Source organism: Neolamprologus brichardi, chromosome 8 (assembly GCF_056152115.1).
Source record: "Neolamprologus brichardi isolate AB-2024 chromosome 8, ASM5615211v1, whole genome shotgun sequence".
Taxonomy (NCBI): domain Eukaryota; kingdom Metazoa; phylum Chordata; class Actinopteri; order Cichliformes; family Cichlidae; genus Neolamprologus; species Neolamprologus brichardi.
This window is the reverse complement of record NC_142111.1, coordinates 16,017,995-16,039,999: the sequence shown is the minus strand read 5'-3', so window position 1 is coordinate 16,039,999 and position 22,005 is coordinate 16,017,995. Positions and strand designations below refer to the sequence as shown.

The window sequence follows — 22,005 nt, the reverse complement described above, 5'->3', positions numbered from 1 at the left end:
CCAAAGAAAAGTGACACTAAAGTTTAGAGTTTATGCTATCACTAATAGGGCTGGGAAAAATTATTTACATATATTATTTTCCTTATATCCTATAAAATCACTAGAAAAACCATCTTAAGCCCTACCTAAAATACCCTGAACCAACTGAATCATACTTAAGTCTGTGAACTGTATGGAAAATAAAAACTACAGCCTAAAAAAATAAATAAATCAGCAGATTTTCCTACTAATTCTTTATCAGTAAATAAATCAAAGTCCTGACCTACACTTGGCTGATGTAATATCAGGTGTTGTTATATTGGTATTTCCCACAGAATGTTAAAGTACACTGTAAATTTAATGTCACTGAATTGTTGCTGTTTTTTAACTAAATTGTATTTGATTATTTGTTACATTTGTTTCTTTAATCTGAGTGAAACGCTCACTGATTCTACAGCCTACTTTACAGTTTTCAGTCTATGGTTTCAGACGTAAAAATACGTGCTTTTGACACTGCATTTCATGATTTTTATTTGTATAAAACTTTATACTTCCATATTGCAATTTTTAAATTTTAACTTTACTACACTAACAGCTGTTTTTACTTTGCAGATTTAGACTGCATATAAAACCTGAGTAGATTTTACAGTAAACCATGTTTCTCATAAATAAATTAACCAAAAAAATGATGAGTCACAGTGAGTCAGTTGCTGCACCACTAGAACAATAACCAGTGCAAGCGGGGATTATGCAATGGCATGCAACATTAACCCCATCAATGCTCCACACAAAGAAACATGAAATATATAACATCATAAAATTAGCACCAAAAGTAACAAAAAGTATCCTTACAATGACGTTTTATAGTGCAGAACTATAGAAATGAAAACTTTTAACTTTCTGCATGAAACGTACTTCTAGTTCAGGTACTTGTTAATCATTAGAAATACACATTAATCTGTTTCAAATTTATTTAATGTGCGAATGTGCGTGTTTTATTATGACTACAGTTACACTTTCTGATATTTGTCTCCTGGCATCTTTAAATCATAGTGACCCATTTTCTTTCTGCCGTTAGGTTTCTGTTTTACAGTCCTATCAGGAGAGCTGAAGCAGGTCACATGATCGTCACTATGAATACATGAATGGCCATATTTTTAAGGTTGGTCAAGCAGGAATTGAGTTATTCGCGCTTCTGTCGCACCTCCAGACCAACCACACCAGACCCGTCTCTACTTTGCGGTGAGTTCTCGTTTTCGTGTAGTCGATTGCAGCTACAGTATACAATTTATTTAAAACCCTGAGTGGGTATGCAACATGTTTTTCCCGTTAGTTAAAATGATTCCGCCGCTATAATTATTATGTTTATCAAACACACATTCCCTTCTTGTCACCCTTTCTTTCTGAATTGCCTCTCTTGTTTGTTTTGATTTTACATTTTACTCGTGGTGTTGTGCCAAGCAGAACACAAAACAGTAGGAGACGCAGACTTGTAGAATTGTAATCGCCTTTCACCCACCCCGGAGCGGCGCCTTTACGCGTAGTATTACGGTACAGTGGCGAGGAAACCCGGAAGAGCTCAAACAGCGCTGAATTTGTGAAAGAAATGTCATTTCGTATCGTTTCTAAAGAAGTGCTGGTGGGCTCCATCACGCTTGGTGTTGTTTTTGTTGCCGGCTATTTTATCGGTAAGTTCAAAGGCGGACAATGCTACAAAAAGTAATCCTTATGACGTGACGTCGTCGCTAAAGCAAGAAAGCCTGTTTGTAACAAGGTGTGCGCAAGGTGACTTAAAGCCGAACCATAGATATGGTGTTTGTTTTTTATGTTTATTATTAATGAGTGGAATACAGGAGAATTGTGTGTGACTCAGATTTCTATGGTATTTTTTTAAATTGTACTTTTTTATTACCGCAAGTTAAAAGCTTCAGGGTTATAGTGGTTTTATTATTGGAAGTTATGTTTACGCTTAGCCTGTATTTGTTGCGTTGTTTTGAACGGGAAATTTTCAAAAATCAGATCTCAGGATCTGTTTATCGTATTTTTTCTTCCTGTTAATACAGACAATTAAACCAAAAAAATATTCCACTTCATGTTTTGTCGCTGTAAACACTTCGAGTTTGTGTTTATGCTGTCTATCTAAGAGGTCAGAGCTTCGACGCTGATTTGGGGTCTATTGAAATAAATATGCGGTTTCCAGTGATCTGGAAGTTGTAAATTGTGTGAATTACCTTGGTACAACACAAAATGAAGAATATGTTGGTGCACTAATGAACTTATGAGAAGCTGAATCTGAAAAAAAAAAAACACAGCCTCCATGATCACATCAATCTTATTTTTAGATTCAGATTATATTTTGTAATGCATAAAGTTTATATAAGCCTGAGTGAACACCTAGTGTAAGGCTTTGCAGAAAACCCAACAGCTTCTGAAGTGACATTTACAATACAAATTGCATGGTTCACGTGCAAATAATAATTGTTTGTAATAAATGATTTATTCTCGACTTCAGTCTTAGAATCATCCCATACAGTTGCTCAGTTTAAAATACAGTGTGTAGAGTGTAAAAATGTTAGAAAAACTCCCTCAAAGATAGTGTTATTTTTTTTCTGCTTAAGTCATATTTTTACAGCTGATTAAATGCCATTTTACAGTACATTAGGCCCCATATTTATACAAATTTACAGATGCCACATGGATATGTTCTATGTCTACCAAATTATATTTGACAAAAGATGTCAGGTTATCTTATCTTACAGTATTCAATATTATTTTTTTGTCTTTGCTGCTGCTGCAATAATTTAATTTCCTTGTTGAAATCGTTTGGGTTTGAACTCAATCAAATAACTTCTACTTATTAACTAGATCTTTGGTTTCCTGAAAGATGTTTAAGCTGGCTAGGAGTCCTCTGACATCATTGTGCTCTTAAGTAGATATAGAAAGTAGAAAGATATGTCTTTTTTATGGTTTGTTTGTGCCCTCAGGAAGAAAGAAATCTTCCAGAATGAGCATCTCCAAAAGTCACTGCGGGGGGAAAGACAATCCACTGTTACAGTATGTTGTCAATTACTCCGTGAGGGAGCATCCGGTGCTGAAAAAACTCAAACTGGTAAGGAGGTCTTGCTGCTTGTGCTCTGGCAAATCTATTGTAATAAACCTAATCAGGTTTCATATGGCATTATGAAATTTTATTTAACCGGCTTCCGCTCCGCTTGCTTTCAGAGAACAATGGAAGACTCCTGGAACGTGATGATGGTTGCCTCTGAAGAGTCACAGTTGTTGGCCAATTTGGCCAAACTAATAAAAGCCAAGAAAGCGATAGAGATTGGTAAGGGTGACGAATTTAACATCACACGAACATCCAACTGATAAAAACATGCGCAGCTTTTATGACTAAGCTTTCCCTTTTTTTCACCTGTTCAAACACGGTAACATTGCACAGTATGAACACAAAACACTGGCTACTTGGAGTGCACAGGAAATTGCATAGAGAGCAGGACATAGAGCAGGCAAGTCTTCAAAGTGGCATGTTTAGCAATCAATCCTAATCAAGGAGCCGTGGATGCTGCTTTAGTTCATTGCCAGACCAAAGTAAACTCGATTTTAATGATTGAATCAGTTTTCTAATATGCATGCAGTATATCACACCCCCTTTCTGTTGTCATGCACAATGATGATTTCTTCTTGCGTCTATAGGAGTTTATACAGGTTACAACACACTGAACATGGCACTGGCCTTGCCTGAAGATGGAGTTGTGATAGCATGCGATATCAGTGAAGAGTACACCAACATTGGTAAACCCTTCTGGAAAGAGGTATGCTTCAAATCTGTGTTTTATTGTTTTATTAGATGTAATAATGCTTATAACAAAGTGCTGAACAGTGCCGAGCATGGTCAGTTATCACAGGGGTCAGAGAGTTATCATAGCTCTGTCTGACATCTTTGCACATAGTTGAGTAAAAGAAAAGCCTACTGTAACTGATTATAGATATCACATAAAGATATCACTTTATTAAACAAAAATGATTTAGCAGGTTTTTATTTTTTTTAAATGACTGATATATAAGAAATATTCAGATGATTCGTCTATGATGAGTTGACTATGGCAGTGTAATTATGAAATCTTGAAATAAAATCAAGCAAGAAAATATTTGTCGAAAGGCAAATCTCTTAGCAGTGATTTGTGTCAACAGAACCTGAAGAGCTTAAATGGTCTGATTCTTATATAGCGCTTTAAACATAATAATCTAGGTAAGAACAAGTTTTACACAATACATCTCTGTAACGGAGTCTGAAAGGTAACTGAATAATCATGCAGATAAATGTATCAGCAACAGGCTTCCTGATATTTTGTGACACACCCTTCACTTCTTTTACTCTTTAAAACATTGTTTCTTTCAATTAACAGGCTGGAGTTGAGAAAAAAATTGATCTGCGCATTCAGCCAGCACTGAAAACTTTAGGTACAGTAATGTTTCTCTTTATTTACTCTCATACATTTAACTGGAGATTTGCATTTTACTGATAAAAATGTTCAAAAATGTCTTTCCCAAAGGTCTGAGGATGCATTCAATTTCCTTTAGTAGGACAGAGCAGTTTGTGGTAGTCTGCGTCCAACAACTGATTTAATTACTCTGGGGGTGTTGCTCTGCGAGTACTTCAACTGGGGTTGGTAAAGGTTCAACTTGTTGAAAAAGATAATACCTGTTGCAGATACAGTTTAATGGAGGTTTGAGTCAGAGAGTTTGGTACCAGGGTAGCATGGATCGTTAAAATAACTTTCTGGAATCTTTCACCATGTATGATTTAATAAATACTAAATAACTACTAAAGTAACATTGCAAGTAAAGTAGTACTTTATAGTCTTACATTCAGATGTTAAAGTGGGATTTGGGAGGTGGTAGATCCGGTGTGCCTACTTAGAAATAAGTCATGTAAGGGTCATTCCACATCCACTGAACAATCATTTCCAGGCTGATGACCTGCAATTTCTCTAAATGTGCTTCTTAATAGAAAATTGCCAAATTTGAGCTTTTTACAGTTATAAGTTAAATAACGCACACGCTATAAGTTAAATAAATTTAAAAAATATATACTTTTTTAAAATTATGATGAAGTAATAAAGCCTTCAAAGCTCGTGTGCAGCTGTCAAATTTGAAATAAAATCCAGCACTGAAAGCACACAGAGTGGAAAAAAAATAAACTTGCATATGAATTCACCATTAATGATGAGCAGCACCAATGTTGGCTCTTGGTATTATGTATATTGTTTCATAGCCCTTTCTTTATAGATTTCTATCACACATTCTTCTGATAAGGTATCTGACTGAAGTAAATGGCACTTGGTTGATCCATCCATCCTTTTATGTGAGCGTGCACAGAGCCTGAAGCAGAAAGCCTGGGTTAACAAAGAGAGACGATAATCACCACTGTGTTAGCCACTATCTCTGCCGAGGGTTTGCAGTTGATGCAAATTAAGCCAAGCTTTGTCAAAGTTTCTTTGTAGTACACCAGCTGTGTGACAGCTACAATACTCTGAGATGGACATGTTAAGGGACTTCCTTTTCCCCTCTGTTTCATTGTCTCTTTCAGATGATCTCCTGTCTTCTGGCCAAGCAGAAACATTTGACTTCATCTTCATCGATGCTGACAAAGTTAACTATGACAACTACTACGAGAAGTCTCTGCAGCTGTTGAGAAAAGGAGGCGTCATTGCTATCGACAATGTAAGCTCTACAACCAAAATAAGCACAAAACACAAATTCTTGCACCTTGCCAGTTCAAGCAGCAAAACCTCTATAAAAATGTGTCTGGTGCTGCAGGTGCTGTGGGGTGGGAAGGTGCTGAATCCATCCCCAGATGACGCAGACACTGTGGCCATTGACAAGCTGAACAGGAAGCTGTACAGAGATGCCCGAATTAATCTGAGCATGTTGACAGTAGGAGATGGAGTCACCCTGGCCATCAAATTATAGTGCACATCTGAGAGGTGCAACAATTTATACACTTTATAGGAAAACACTGGGTAACTGCTAGTGCGCAGTACTTAAGTTGTACAACAGGATTTGATTAAAAAATTTTTTAAAAAACTCCATGTGTTTTGTTTATGCATTATTTCACTAAACTGACTTCATATAATATCCTCTAATTGGCATCAAGTTAGACGTGAGAATAATGTTGATTTCAGTGCTTTATTGTCAAGGACACACAAACAGCTCCGATTAGTGTCGCAGTCCAAAAATGGGAAGTAAGGTGTTTAATTCACTCAGTCTGTGACTCAAGTCACAGTGAGGAAAATGAGAATGCATTTAGCGTTGGCTTGCAACTTAGCAGCTATTGAAGGTAGCAGAGGTCCTGAACTCTTAACTGAGCACAATCAAGCCTCTCTGGGAAACAAATCCAAACCAAGAGGCTGGGTTCAGTCTTCAGAACACATTTTGTTAGAGTGACCCTTCCACAGGTAGCACAGTACTAACAATACATGAAAGTAGAAAGGGTTTAAATAAGGGCAAATTCTACTGTGTGCAAAGTTCCTCTTAGTCATCTTGGATTCAGCTGTGTCAAAGGTCATCTGGTAGCCTGACAACCACCAATTTGTTTTATTGTTCATATTTTTTGGGGGGAGGGTTTACTGTGAAAAAATACAAACATTTGGCAAAATTTTACAATAATAATAAGGTTATGAGAATACTAAGAGTATAAGAATAATAATTTCCAATAAATAAAATCCTTTATTGTCTAGAAATATCTAGAAAGACAGTTTCACTAACCCTGGCTAACAGCACCAAAAACAACAGCTGTTACTTAACAACTCACCTTAAAATTGCTGTCATTGGTCAGAAGTGAGCTTCACAGATTCAAAATCTCCTTTGACAAAGTTTTAAAGCCTCTTCTAGAGTAAATAAAGGTGGATGACTCTCACACGGCACTGACATGAGCTGAGATAAACAGTGAACTGACCGCTTACACAATAGGAAAAATCTTTGTGGTTAATCCAGTTGAGAATATGAATGCATTCACTACAGATCAAAGGTTGCCAGTTTTTGAGGCAACTCTGGGATAAAAACAGATTATTCCCTGTTTTTTGCTAAGTGATATCACAAAATGTTTTTATGCAAACAGTAGTAGAAACACGTCAGCAAGCCGACTGTGGAAGTTATGGGGTACAGCCTAAACTTAACTAAAATTTTGTTTTTGATCTCTCTTGATTGGCTCAAACATGTTTGTCCTATAGAAGCGACTGTAGCTAGGATTATGCACTCAACTGAGAGGCGTAAGAAAACAACCCAGTCAACTGCAATCTACCCTAGCGTTCCTTCTGTGTGAGTATTTGATTAAAGTAAATTGCACATGTTTTGTTATTGCATAATTTAAATAAACTGACTTTGTATAATATCCTCTAATTGGCATAAAATTAGAGGTGAGAAGAAAGGTTGATTTCAGGACTTTATTGTAAAGGTAGACACACACCAACACACAAACAGCTCCCTGATTAGTGTCACAGTCCTCAAAGGGGAAGTAAGGTGGATAATTCACTCAGTCACTCAAGCCACAGTGAGGGAAATAAAAATGTATTTAGCATAGCCTTGCAACTTAGAAGCAGCTAGCAGAGGTCCTAAACTCTTCAGTCAGAACATTTAAACATCAGTCAAACTGCTCTTTAGTTGTTTTCTTAGAGAAAACAACTAAAGCACAGCCAGGAGGCTGGCTTCAGTCTTCATAGCATAATTTGTTGGAGTAACCCTTCCACAGGCAGTACTACCAAAATATAAATAAAATGTGCAAATAAAACAAAGGAGAAAGAGCTTAATTAAGGGAAAAATCCTACTGTGCAAAATAACACCTCAGGTTTACATTGTATGTGATCACACTTTAGCAAAGGAACAAGTTTTTGTTTTGAAAACCACTCTTTGTCTTTGTCAAACTCAAAACAAGCTCATGTTCAACAGCAAGTGGAAGGTTTTTCTATAATTATCATTATGGTAAATTGAAAGGAGTAATAGCTGATTAATAAATACATGTGACTGACTACTTATTGTAACCACAATCAAAGGAAGTAGGTGGAAAGGTTTCCATCTCATCAGTGCTTGTGTCCTGGGGGTTCTACTTTGTTTTGGCTTAGTCGTTAGAATATACGTTGCTGACCACACAGGAAGGCAGAAGGCCAGGTTCTGCCGATAATCCTTCCTCTTCTTATGAAGTAGCAGACATTATTCTTATGCCTCCAATTCCAGGCCTAGACCTAGTTTGTGGCCACCAGCATTGATATTCTTCCCATCAACAAGTGCAGAGAGGGTGAGTTTCATGCCTGAAATATTAAGTGAACTTAATGAAACGAGGTCCTTAAGATATAGAAGTGTTTTTATTGGACATTATTAATGAGGTTGTTCTTACCGGGCCGGAGAGTCTGGGTGTACCCAACTCCTACCAAGCTGGCATTATTCACCTTAGCCTGCAGGGGAAAAAAACCCACATGAAATCATTTAAGCACTGAAAGTTACTGTTAGTCTTTTATTCTGGACTACAAACTAGACTTTATAATATCTTTAAAATGTAAGAAAATGTGAGAATATCTTACTGATATGGAGGCACTGGAGTCTAACTGGTATTTAGCAGCGATTCCAAAGGAAGTGCTGTTATTGCCCGCTGTCCAGGCCAGATTCACAGCGGTCTCCAGGTCATCATTGACCTTCTGATAAATAGAGCCACCAAACTCTGAACCATCATTTCTGAGGGAAATGGGGGGGAAACAAATACACATTACACCTTGACTCACGGATCAATAAATTATATTAGAAATCATTAAAATATTGTCTTTAAAAAACATACACATTGGTGTGGAGCTGGAAGTCCCCAGTTTTGTAGCCAACAGCAAAGTTGCTCTTGGTCATTTTGGATTTAGCTGTGTCAAAGGTCATCTGGTAACCTGCCAACCATCCCTCATATCCGGCCACTGCTGCTCCATGAATAGTAGGACCAGCAAAGTCTAAATCTACGTCAACACCGGCATTAAGGTACTCTCTTTTATAAGCCGTTTTAACCTTGCCACTCTTCTTGCTGTGAAATTAAAATGAACATTTTACATAAGATTACTGAGTTAGTAACAGGCTGCCAATCATGAATTTCCAATCAGTAAATAACCTACCCAGTATTAGGTGAAAACGTTGTCTCAAATGTAAGTTTCAGGCCTTTGGTGATCTAAAAAACAAAAATTTATTTACTTTCCAATTTCATATTTGGAATGATCAACACTATAGCCAAGATATAAATTACCTGATCTTCAACACAAATTTCTGTCCCGAGAGTGTTTTCCGTGGTCCACTTCTCCGTGAACGTCAGCCCATATTCAGCCCATTTGTACTTGGTTTCTAGGGTTCCAGTGACCTTGCTGGTATCGACATTGGATGAGCCTGATGTTTTAAATTCCTGAAACAAATAAATGAGGGAAAATGATACTGGTTAGAAAAGTCTGTTATCTGTCATACATACAAATGTTAATAAGTCTGATGTGTATTTTAGTGTATGGTACCACTTGTGCATTGTACAAAATACTCTTGTATAGTACTTTAACCTTTTTTTTAAATGTACCTGTTTACTGTTTTCTAAATATAAACCAGTTCACTTTTTCTGACCCTTGTGCTGCTGTCAGAAGTTCACTTTTATCTATTTCAGACTATCTTTATATATTTTCTAGATTTTACACCAAACATAATAACAGGAGTCAAAACAATTATCCGTTTAATTTATATCTCAGAATTTAAATAAACAGTTAAAACAAAGTTGACTGATTTTTCTTTCACTGTGACAATAAATAACAATTTATAATTAACTGTGGTCTGATCTTCATTTCACAATTACAAACAAGCACAGACTCACAAAACAGTTGTACTTCATGATTCTCCTGAAAACACTGAGTATTAATGCACAACACAGCTTTTCTTTTTTAAATTGTGTGTTTGGAGTTACAATCTTGTTGCGTTTAAGTTCACAGTGCCTTATCTCATCGATATCTTTTTTTCTTTTCTTTTCTTTTTTTTTGGGGGGGGGGGCAGTTGTGCATCATTTTCCAGTTACACTTCTATAACAATCCCTCTAAAGGTCCTGCAAAAGCTGGTGTGTTTTGCAGCAACTAGTTCTTCCAGAGAAGAGCAGATTTCCTTTTGTCATCCTCCTTAGTGGGAACACCTGACTCCAAGAGGGTTTTAGAGAAGTCACTAACACAAAGCTTTACATACTTTTTCAAACCTGCACTGCATGCTTAGGTGTGTTCACTAAATACATATTTGTGTGCCTAGTTCAGTTAGATTGAATTTATCGTTAACTTTGACTTGGATCAAATTATGTTTTATTTATATTACTGTAGAAATTGCAGTAATCGTGGATTAACAAGCTTTTTTCCTCTTCGTGGATTAGCCAAAGAAAACAATTAAACCGAAGGCCACAAGTTTTCTTGCAATTTTATCCATAAAGTAGCGCTGGGGAGCAAACCAGATGTCGTGAGGTCATGCCTGATGTGACGTTTTCAAAGGTGCAACAAAATCAACCTCTTTTTTAATGTCTTTAAATGGAGCATCTTAAGTGAAAACCTGCTATATATAGAGATGGGCAGTAACGCGTTACTGTAATCCGATTACTTTTTTAAAGTAACGAGTAAAGTAAGGGACTACTATTGCAAAAATGGTAATTAGATTACTGTTACTTTCCCGTAGGAACGCTGCGTTACTGCGTTACTAAAACCGTGATTTTTTTTGCGAGAATGTCTCATGACAGTGACGTAAGCGAGTGCGACGTTCGTGACAACAGCTGTGTGCAGATCAACAATGGATAATATATCGAGTGCGGGAGAGAGTATGAGCGTGCAGCGTTTAAAGCATGGAAGTACTGACCTTACTTTAAGTTTGATTCTATAAAAAGTGACAAAAACATTAGCGTCCGTTGTGTGTGGGGGGGAAAAAAAACGTATTTTTACAGCGAAAAAAAACCCCTAAACTTGACCCTGCGGCACACCCACACCAGGGCAAACCTCCACCTACCTTACTCCTGCTATACAGGTGAAAATAGAGCAACAGGACCGCTAGTCTTTGATTTTATTTATTTTCTGCTGTGTTTCACTTGCATCTATTTGAAAGAGTGAGTGTAAACACAAAAAAATATTTTATTTTATGTGCTGGAATGTGCAGAAAATAGGTTTAAATATTAAACAAATTTCTTCCAGTCAGAGAATGTTGCATATAATTACATTTTTGCTTGATGCATGAAGTTAAAAGATTAAAACTAATAAAACAAGTTTTAAAAAGAGACTTTTCAATTTGATTACATTTTGTATGATGGATTATGCAGAAAAAGTAGAATTGGGCTGAAAGATCTATTGCTTTATTAACTATTCAGGTTGTAAATCGTGTTTTTAAAAAGTAACTAAGTAATTAATTACTTTTGAAAATAAGTAATCAGTAAAGTAACGGGATTACTTTTTGGGGGGAGTAATCAGTAATTAGTTACTGATTAATTTTTTCAAGTAACTTGACCAACACTGGTTATATAACCATATGAAACCAAAAAAAAAAAAATCTCAAAAATAAACTCACAACTAACTTACTTTTAAAGGACAAACAACACAAGACATAACTTCCTATGAAACATTGACAATTTGTAACACTACTTTACAAATTTCCTTCACTAAACAATATACTCAGTAACACAAACTGTTAGGACCACACAGCACCAGGCAAAGAAAACACATTAACAGGTGTTTTGGAGACAGAATTATTTTACCACCAAACTTGTTAAGACTAACTCCAAACGGAGTTCAAAGCTACATTTTATGGCTTTGCTGTGGAAACATCAACACAAACAAGCCAGATGCTGACTTTATATGGCAACACAAATTGGCATTACAGTTTACTGCATTTCCCTCTTGTTAGGATATTATGAGGATATTGAAATCTCGTACTCCCCAGGCAGAAGAATGAGCTACTGCCAAAATACAGAAAGGCCCATTTATGCAAATAATAAGAAAAATACAATGTTATGCAGCAAGGGTATGAAACCTACAAGAGTATGCTAGAAAAAAAGTGCCTTGATACAAATGTTTGGTCATGCTGCTCAGCACTAACATGGAATATAACTAACATTACTGTCATGATAAAATGACAGTAATGTTTGTTTGCCATTTAGGATCTGCAGGCCCTTTACCCTCTGACCTATGTGTTGACATTTCATATCTATGATAACAATAACAATATTAGTTTACATTAGCTACATTTCAACATTGGATGTTATATTTACAGTTAAACTCACCACTCCACTTGAAGACTTAGTCTTCACATCAAGCTTGACGAGCCCAAAGCCTGCAAAGACAATGACAGTGAGATACTACTTCCTGTGCTTGGAAAAGGCATTTCCAGCCGCAGACCTGACCTCTTCAGGTCAGCAAATACACACTTATAAAGGTGCCTTTTATCTTTCTTCCAGTTACCATATCCCTTATTGAAGATGTCCTTTGCTGATTTGCCCAGGTCTGCATATGCTGGAGGGACTGCCATTCTGCCTATATACACAAGAGAAAAGTGAATGTAAATGGTGACACAGGAATATAAAAAGCAGCTTGTTTTTAAAAGTTAGTTAATTAAAGAATTAAAACCAAGCATATGTATAGACATGGGTAAAATGTGCGTCTGTAAAGTGTGATAGCTGTGGCTGTCAAATGGAGAGGAAAGTTACAAATTTTACAACTGGAAATATTTTTAAATTCTTGTTCTACTGCCAACTGCTTTAAACTCAATGATGGTGAAACATTATACAGTGAATGCATTAAGCAACCAAAAATAACTAAGAGAGAAGTAGTAAAATCCCAGCTATTAAAACAGGATAAACATTTTATAACCTTGACTACAATGAATGTTTCTATCAAGTATTTGTAATTCCAAGATTTTATTCTAATATTTATTTGTTTAACTGCTGTCACTAGCTATATATAAAGACACGAGTTCAGGTGTCTGTCACCTTATTCTCAAGGTTAGACCGACGTTTTCAAGGAATCAGAGCATGGTGGTTATTGGTTAAGAAGGCAAAACGCTATAACAGATTGCATACAAAAGAGGTTTAAATAGTATGGAAAAAACTAAGTGAGCATCTGGGTCATGGATTCAATAAGTGAACCGTGCTTTACTTTGAAGACGTTATCAAAATTAAAGAGTGTTAGTTGAATATACATTTATTTTCCATGCAAATACTTGCAAACACAGCACTCTGCGTGATCACAAGAGTGTAGTAAGGGCATAAAATTACATACAGTCTATGGGTAGGGGGCGTTTTCTAGCTAGCAAATAGAATGTCTGACAGCGGTACCCCCTGCACTACAACAAATAAAACACGGAAAACGTGTGTAAATACTCAGCCTATTACTTACCGAGAGTTTCTTCTCTTTATTATATACCCACTAACTTGACAGATAAGAAAAGCTGCGGAATGAGCGAGAACAGCCGGTGTAGGACGATATGGAGGAGACACCGCAGCAAACAACCTGCTGACCTCGGCTCAGCAGGACCCGAAAATATAGCTGTGCGTTTTGTGCCCGACTGAAATAGGAATCGTGTAGTAAATGTTTAAATCATATGGATATTAATTTATACATAAATTATATTTTACAACAGGAAACTGAATTTTGAAAAAGCGACTTTCACGTTAATAATGCGAGAGGTCTTCCAGGCAACTGGAAGACCTCTAAATCACTATGGCAACCTATATACTACTGAAAGTTACGGGCTTATGTATACAGAGCTGTACAGAAATCAGCTATAGTGCTACATTGGTGCCGCTCACCAAATCTAACGTATTATTCACAGGTTTTACATAATCAGGAGGAAAAGCCTTTGATGAAAGGATACACTCGTGGATCACTTTATTAGGTACACTTCTTTACCTGCTCGTTAAGACAATCTTGTAGCAGGCCCTAGCATGACAGAAGAGAGTCTTTAACGGGGCAGTCACTCATTTTCTTCATCAGGAGACGTAGGGTAGTTCTGGGGAACTTATGAACATTTTTTGGACATCGTTTGAACGCAGTGAAAGCTACAAAATAAAATATATAGTCCTTTTGTTGTGTCACAACATGGCACGGTCTGTGACTTCAAGCACCAAAGGAGTGCAAATAAAGTCAGAAAAATCCGAAAATAAGTGCTCCAGAGTTATACATTAAGTCATTAATGAATATAAAGTATTTAAATAAACTTGTATCTAAGTGCTGCGCAATGTCATCTCATCGCAAACCTCGATCCGCTTGCAAAGCGTGCAAACACCTGCGAACGTTAAACATTCGTCTTTTTTTCATGCTAGCTTGAGAAACACGTGTCTGAGCTAAAATTAGCACATAGATGCTAGCAGCATACGTATAGAAAGAGGAAGATGCGAACATAATAATGTACCTTACACTACGAACATACAGAGAACATTGAAATTTAATCATTGTAACTTACACAAAATTATTTTGTTGAGAGCGCCAGATTTCTCCATACTGTTTAAGGGTTACAAACCTCTCACCGAGTCTGCTATTTATGCTACTGCGAAAACTACAGTGCCAGTAATTTAAGAAAAAGAAAAAAATTTGTACTTATCTAATTCGCACATTAATTGCAAGCAAACAGAGTATTCAGAAATTCCTAAGAAAGTCTACTGGGATTTTCCCACATAACCACATACAGTTTAAAGATTGGAAAAAGAAAAGCTATCCAGTGACTGACAGTTCTCTGGGTGAAAATGCTTTGTTGATGACAGAGTGCAGGAGAAAGGCCATACCGATTTAAGCTTCCCGAAGGGACTCAAATAACCACTTGTTACAACCCAAGAATGAAGAAGAGCATCTCTAAGCCCACAGGTACTGAGGCTTGAAGCAGATGGGCCACAGCAGCAAAAGACCACACTCCCTTGTACAACCCATTATGCTAATCTGGGGACTGGTGAGCAGCGACTGCTAGTACAGCTTTGCGAGTATAACTTTGAAGCGTGTTGCAAAGCCGGACAGGACAACACTAATGGGGACGGCTCCAAGATTCCTTACCAGGAAGAACCTATAAGGGGAGGACACAGATGAGGACATTTTTTCCATGTGCTGAACTTCACATATCAGCACTTGACGAAAGGCGACTTTACCAGCTATTTGATCACCTTAGGCTTTATCAGCGTGTGGTATACACACAAAGACTCCATGATGGGAAAGAGATTCAGCAGCTCATTGTCCTAGAACCCTTGCAACATAAGATATGCAAGAGCCAACATGAACATGGGGGGCATTTCAGTGCAAAGAGCACCCTCAGTCTGTTAAGGAGGAGCTACTATTGGCCCACAAGGAGTAAAGACAGTAAGGACTGGCTCGGCAGTGCAAGCGGTGCACACTGGTTAAAGGTATCCAGTACCTAGTGACATTGAGCAATATTACAGCACCACTTGTGGTCCTTGCAGTGGACTGTGGTGATGAGCCGGATGAACAGGTAGAGACTGCTGAGGCCTCTGAAGCAAGTGATGAGGCTCAAAGCAGCTCTGTGGATAGCCCAGTATCTTTCCCATTGACTTCCACAGACACATAAAGATATGGTTTCTCGCTTCTTTTTGTTGGACTTTTAACCTGATATTTAATTGGACATTTCAGCTGCTGTGGTTATAACTCTAATGGACTAGGACACATTAAGAAAAAGACTGCGTGTGGGACCATATTCAAGGACTTTTGTTACTCACTACTCATTACAGACTTTAGGAGCATGTTTTTATCAGCATTGTGGGTCTTGTTATATTCGTGACACAGTATTAATCATTCCAGGGCGAGTGAATAAATACCATCTGAAGGCTGTTGGGGTTTAAAGGGGGTTATTTGGTTTTATCCCTGTTCAGTAAGCACTCAGCATATGCTTTGTTTTTTGCGGGTCTGGGCCCTTCTCTGAGTTTCTTGAATGTTTTTTGTAATTTGCCACTTTGTCATTTGGAGCCCGTGGTGGCTCACAGGCCACTGAGTTTTATCTTTACAAATTAAAATGTTGACTGTAACATGACTGTACTGAAAACTATGTTGAACCCAAGTTGCCCTGGAGTAAGGGCACCCTGCCAATCAAGCTTGGTGTAGGAAATTAGAGGAAAATTGCGTTAGGCTAGATTCCTGTCTGTGGGCGCAGTATACTTCAGGTTGCCACCATGTCAACACAAGTCGCTCTTTAATACCTAAAGCAGTGGCCTGTAACAATAAAATACACATTTAACTCAGCCTGACAATTTTCCAAATGACTGCTCTTAAGCTCTGGCAACACAGCGCATTCCCCAGGTGGTCGTACAGCAAGTGGGGCAAAATAAATAGATAAATAAAAAAGGAAAGGAAACAGTCCTGTTTCAGCTCTTTATTGATGGAAATGACTGTTGGGACAAGAAGTTTAATGGCTCTACAGTAGCACATAAACACATCCTACTTCTTCAGTGAAGGGATGTGTTAAGACTATTAACTCCACTCAGAGTCATGTTTCTAACATGCTGCAATGACGATCTTTTACGATTCTCTCAATGAAATGTACAGGACAAGCTGGAATATGTAAATTAAATAACACGTTTCCAACAAATACAGAGTTTGAAGCGACTGTAAACATAATTCTCTATGTGCACATTGCTGCAACCTTGTACACAGAATATAAAAATACCTATTGACATTTATAAAATGGAATAAATTAATCTAAACAAATACAAATTTCAGCATCTGTTTACTACATATTAACATCAAAGAATTAATATCAAGAAAAGGTTGTTGCACTTGGTCTAAGTCTAGTAGTTTACACTGAATGTGGACTTCTTAAAAAACCTATACATATATTCAACAGTAAACATGAACAGTTTGGAATAATTCTTCACAGAGAAATGTATCACAGTAACACTCCAGGTAATTGGCAAATGGAACTATGTTTAAGACAGCTGAATAAAACTTTATTCGAACTTTTTTGGCTGATAATGTCATTTCCTTAAATGCATATTTTCTAGGAAATAGCAGGCGATGTCATGAGTAAAGACACAAGATTCGGTGTTTGTGGTTTATCTGAAAAGGAGCCATGAATTTCTGTTTCAGTCTTTAGTAATGCTGTCAAAATGTCAGCGTGTTATAAAGGAATGCAGAAGATTGAACAAAATGTTTAACATGATGACAAATTATGTTTTTCTATATAACATAATATGAATCTATACATATTGCTTCAACAGTGGTCCATACAGATACATACACACATCGTTTTTTAGAACTCAAATGTGGGATATGAGGAAAAACTCAAGAATCCAGATCCACATATCTTAATTGCACAGAAAATGGCAGTTTCCTGTAAAGGTTTAGATGCATTTTTAAATGAGAATTGATTTCATAATTTGCTTGCTATCCAAACAGTCTGTAACAGATGTCATTGTATTGTAAAATCAAACTCGTGCCAAATAAAATTATATCCTCTGTGAGAATGGGGCCTTTTAGAAACTCTGCAGGTTTTTTTGTTTAAAAAAAGACAATAAAAGCAGGTTAGGAGCGAAATCCTAAAATTTAAAAGGATATGGCTCTGTGTATTCCATCAGGCGTTTGTGCGGCTCATATTAGGCGTCTTTTTCGCACACCGCCTCGGTTGGCAACTTGACAAAGCAGACGAAAGAACACTGTCTGTGTCTTAACAGTACTGCTGCAGGCGGCTTATTATCCGATCAGCCTCTTTAGCACAGCAGGTCTAGAAAAAGGCCAGCAGTACTCGTTGGGGACCGGCCCATTGACATTGCACTCAAAGAAGGAGAACATGGGGAACCAGATGCGAGCTCTCCGGCTCTGCTGATAGGCCCGAGTGTTAGCTAGGGTGTGGTAGTACAGGAAGAGTCTGGTAGTGATGTAGAAGGCTATGAACACGTCAATGGAGTAGTGTTCATGCGCAGCCAGGATAAAGAAGATCCCGAAGAGGTTGAGCACCCAGGACAAAGTGTGGATAAAATTCCAACTTCTTGGAGTGTCTGTGTAAATCAAAGACGGAAGAGCGTTACTGAGCACTTCATGTGATTCCATTCTAAAATGTGGCACATTGTTAAGTCTGTTAAAGTTATTTTCATTGACATATTTAATGTAAAAATATTTTTTCTGCTTGTGGCTCATCTCAGGCACAAAGCTCTCAGCCACTCCTACCTGCTGTTCAAGCGTTTTGTTTAAATCACAAAGAAAGACGGGTGGCTCTACAGGAGGAGGAGCCGAAATGGCTTGCTACAGACAGTGGAACTGAGGATGAATCATACAAAGTTTCTCTAGCAGAATCAAAGACTAAAAATATTTCAATGGAAAAAACTATAATAGGTTTATTATTAATTTTCAAGAAATACTTGCAGTACCAGCAGTGGACACTGGATGGCAACATAGGGACACCTCCAAATATGGCTAATCTATGTCTGCTTTATGATTTACTACCACTATGGGGTTTATTGTACTGTGTACATAATAATAGTGCTCTTTAGACTTGGATTGAAATGAATAAAGCAACAATAATTTTTTTAAATCAAGTTTTAATTATATATGACCAATTCACCCGTCCTATGCATTCCTTGAACATATATGCACATTTAAGGTCATATCATGGTAAACCTGACTCCCAAGTTTCCACACAGTGTTACTGTTGGCCAAGGTACTGCCATCCAGAGCAAGCATCTAATATGACAGCATGTTTAACGTTAAGGGCCAAGTTCAATAACCTCAGTTTTATCTGAATTTAGAAGCAAGAAATTTGAGGTCACCCAGGTCTTTATGTCTGTAAGACATTCCTTAAGTTTAACTAAGTGGTGTGTCATATCTGGCTTTGTGGATAAATAAAGCTGGGCATCAACTGCACAGCAACAAAAATGTATGTTATGCTTCGAATGATACTGCCTAAGGGAAGCATGTATAATGTAAATAGAATTGGCCCCAGCACAAAACCTTGTGGAACTCCATAATTTACCTTATTGTGTGAAGAAGATTCCATTAACCTGGAAACATACAAATTCTCTCACATGTGTTAGGTAATGTCTAAAATGTTTATTTACTTACAAAATGAGGGGTTTTTTTAGGGATTCGTTTTGAAATCATTGATCATTTTCCAATTATAATTCCAAGTTATTCCAAGGCCTTTTCAACTCATCTTAGCACAAGGATATTTTCCTCCTCACAGAAAACAGAAACAGAAGCTACTCACATTCTGTGACAAAGAAGTTGAGCATGGTAAGGACCACAGTGTGGCCACTGAACATGTAGTCGCCACATGTGTGAACCCCTGTCAGTGTCATCCCAAAACCGCTCCAGATGGCCACAGCTCGCTGTAGTTTGGCCCACATGTCGCCGTACATCTAGAAGGAAACAGGTAATACTCTAATCTTGCAAAGAGATCTGATACATGAGAAAAAAGAGAAAAAAAGATGCATTACCTTTCCTGAACACTGCAGGTGCTGTCCTGGAACGGACAGGGAAGTAACAAACATGGTGATACAGCGCAGCATGAACACCGTCCCCATGAGGCTGCACATCCGCCGCAAGAGAATGGACCTAGAAGTAGTGAAATGTGAGTTTCCTGTGCTACTGACAGGCTCCTGGGATCTTTCAGAGCAGCTACTGACCTGTGTTTATGGAGCAGCAGAACCAGCATCCAGATGTTACAGAGGATCACTCCACATGCCTCGGCCATGGCGAATGCCCAGGGTATTCTAGGCACACTGCGGAAAAGGACAACATCAGTGCTGAAATAACAGATTGAAAGTGAGCATTTATAGCTGATGTTGCTTAACATCTTACAACAAACATGACAGAAAAATTAGTTTGGTGTTTTGGTATATTAGTTTTAATTAATCATTTCAATGCATATAGATGTTATCTCCCAAGATATCTCTTTTGGAGATAATTAACTAGCCTGAATAATTTGCCTCAGTGTCTTGCCAAACACACACTGGAAATTCCTTGAAATAATCTCTCCTGGTAAGTTTTCATTTCATGAAAAGCCCAAAGCTGGTCATAAACAAAAGTAGGTCACCTTGTAAACAATTCTCAAAGGTCTTTTTGAACCTCAGCGAGCACATCAGGAGTATATGAGGACAATAATAGAAACACGCTACAAGGAATTAGGGCAGTTATAATGTCAGTGATTTGGTGTGATACTCAAACATCATCGTTTGTGGAATTTCAGAGGTGATTAACGTTTTTGTTGTAAGAAAATTTAAGAAAGCTCTTGTGAGCGATCACACCCACCTGTCTAGAAAAATATCTGGGAGCGGAGGGTATGTGCGCATGTCAGGGACCCTCTCGTGCACGATGACCATGACGAAGGATGTAAACCCAAACACGAACACCACATAGACAGAGCTAAGCACCGTTTTCCAGTACTCGGGATCGAGGCGCCGCATCTGCTGCTTGTACTTTCCATTAGTGTACTGGTGATACTCCTCTCCCACTGGTGCTGTGTCAGTGCTGTCGCAGTCTCTCCCCGGGTCTCCATTACACAACCAGTCCAAACTGCCTCCGGAACCGGTGGGAGAGTGGCCATCATAGGGAAGACCCAGCTCCTCCAATAAATCAATGTTCTGTTTCTGAAGTTTCCGAATGGAGACCATTAGCCGCTTGATGTCCCCCAGCACCTTGAGCTCCAGAGGCGGCGAGCGGAGGTCGTACTCACTGAGGGCGAGCAGACTGGTGCCATCCAGCCGGTGCTTGTTGCACAGCAGGTCCACATAGTCACAGAAGCCCTCTTCCTTCAACCACTTGGCAACGTGCTTAGGTGTCCAACGACGGACACTCAGCTGGGTCATTTCCTCCTGACACCAAAGGCTAAAAAGAAGAACAGCCACATTGAAGTTCAGCAGTATCAGTTCCTTATTGGCTTCCAAAACACCAAGCAAAATAATATTCAGGATTAGTTTAAGGCACAGTTTATTTGCTCTGAATCAGCAGTAGTAACTTTAAAGACACTATGCAAGACTGCTGCGCAGACAGAAAAGTCATTCATTTTGTGACAAAATTATAGGTGATAAACAAATTTAAGACAAATCCTGAGTTACACAGGAAATCTGGGTAATAACAACTAATGCAGTTATATGACGCAAGTACTGGCAAGGATTTCCTAAGGCACAATGGAAACCACACCCTAAAATGTAAGTGAAGGAGCAGCTACATTGTTATCGCAGGCCAAACAGTCAATTAAATCCTAAGGTGCTAGATAATAGATAACGATTTGTGGGGTATTATTGTCCTATTCACATTAAAAGACATTATTACTATTTCTAACTTCATTATTAACCGAAATAAACACTGCCTCAACAGTCTGCTCCTTGGACTGACAAGAAAGCAACACATTTCTGTGTTTTTTGATAAAATTATTTAAATAAACAGTCCAGCAACTACAGTTGACCTGCAATAACCCATATATTTAACCCATTTAAATATATCACTGGCTAGCATTTAAATCGGGCTTAGAAGCTCTTTGTATACTCCCAAGTCAACTTATCTCAGTATTTTGTCAGGCAACTATCTGTCCTATTAGTATGTAAAGACAAATACGCCAGAGATAAACGTGAAAGCATCCACATGCACCCCTGCCCACGGGGCTAACTGAGCTTAATACTAAAGACTGCTAGCTCACTGGTGCTAGCTCAATCAATGCTTGTGCTTTGCGGTCACTCACCAGGTCTGAGATGTAACAGAAGATGACACAGAATATATCTCTCCGGCTAACTAACGAAGTGACATCTCACAAGAATCAGAAGAAATCTTATTAGCATTTGCTTTAGTGACACGAGTTTGCTGGACATCATTACGCCCAGGCTTTGCGCTAGCTAGGAGTCCTGTTGACAACACAAGGCGGTAATGTCCAGAATAGCGGCGCACGCTAAAAGAAAACGCTGAACAACAGTGAAACAGTGACACTCTATGGTGAACAGGTGGTACTACACCGTTCTTACGTGTGAAATGGTATGACCAAAAAACATTAAATAGAGTTGTGGTTATTTGCTAAGAGACATTAAACCAAAAT

The 22,005-nt window shown here is 38.0% G+C and overlaps 3 protein-coding genes across 4 annotated transcripts; 1 reads left to right on the top strand and 2 right to left on the bottom strand.

Moving 5' to 3' along the window:
• The first annotated feature begins 1,108 nt into the window (after positions 1–1,108).
• Positions 1,109–9,805, top strand: LOC102790664 (catechol O-methyltransferase domain-containing protein 1-like). 2 transcript variants are annotated; one of them, XM_006791126.2, is made up of 7 exons: positions 1,109–1,221; positions 2,964–3,088; positions 3,202–3,307; positions 3,676–3,794; positions 4,389–4,443; positions 5,573–5,706; positions 5,803–9,805. In XM_006791126.2, the coding sequence occupies exons 1-7, from the start codon at positions 1,125–1,127 to the stop codon at positions 5,953–5,955; spliced, it is 789 nt and encodes a 262-aa protein (XP_006791189.1). In that variant the 5' UTR covers positions 1,109–1,124; the 3' UTR covers positions 5,956–9,805. The 2 variants fall into 2 exon arrangements, with proteins under 2 accessions (XP_006791189.1, XP_006791190.1); XM_006791127.3 differs by lacking the exon at positions 1,109–1,221 and adding an exon at positions 1,518–1,667.
• Positions 7,414–13,543, bottom strand: LOC102791133 (non-selective voltage-gated ion channel VDAC2-like). The gene is made up of 9 exons (XM_006791128.3): positions 13,389–13,543; positions 12,456–12,527; positions 12,278–12,327; positions 9,254–9,406; positions 9,126–9,178; positions 8,810–9,037; positions 8,559–8,709; positions 8,375–8,432; positions 7,414–8,288 (listed from the first exon to the last, which is right to left on the bottom strand). The coding sequence occupies exons 2-9, from the start codon at positions 12,520–12,522 to the stop codon at positions 8,197–8,199; spliced, it is 852 nt and encodes a 283-aa protein (XP_006791191.1). The 5' UTR covers positions 12,523–12,527; positions 13,389–13,543; the 3' UTR covers positions 7,414–8,196.
• A 2,801-nt stretch (positions 13,544–16,344) lies between these two features.
• On the bottom strand, positions 16,345–21,820 carry samd8b (sterile alpha motif domain containing 8b). The gene is made up of 6 exons (XM_006791129.2): positions 21,658–21,820; positions 20,229–20,804; positions 19,604–19,699; positions 19,415–19,532; positions 19,186–19,336; positions 16,345–17,980 (listed from the first exon to the last, which is right to left on the bottom strand). Exons 2-6 carry the CDS (start codon positions 20,783–20,785, stop codon positions 17,676–17,678), a joined length of 1,227 nt encoding a protein of 408 aa, XP_006791192.1. The 5' UTR covers positions 20,786–20,804; positions 21,658–21,820; the 3' UTR covers positions 16,345–17,675.
• Between the last annotated feature and the right edge of the window lie 185 nt (positions 21,821–22,005).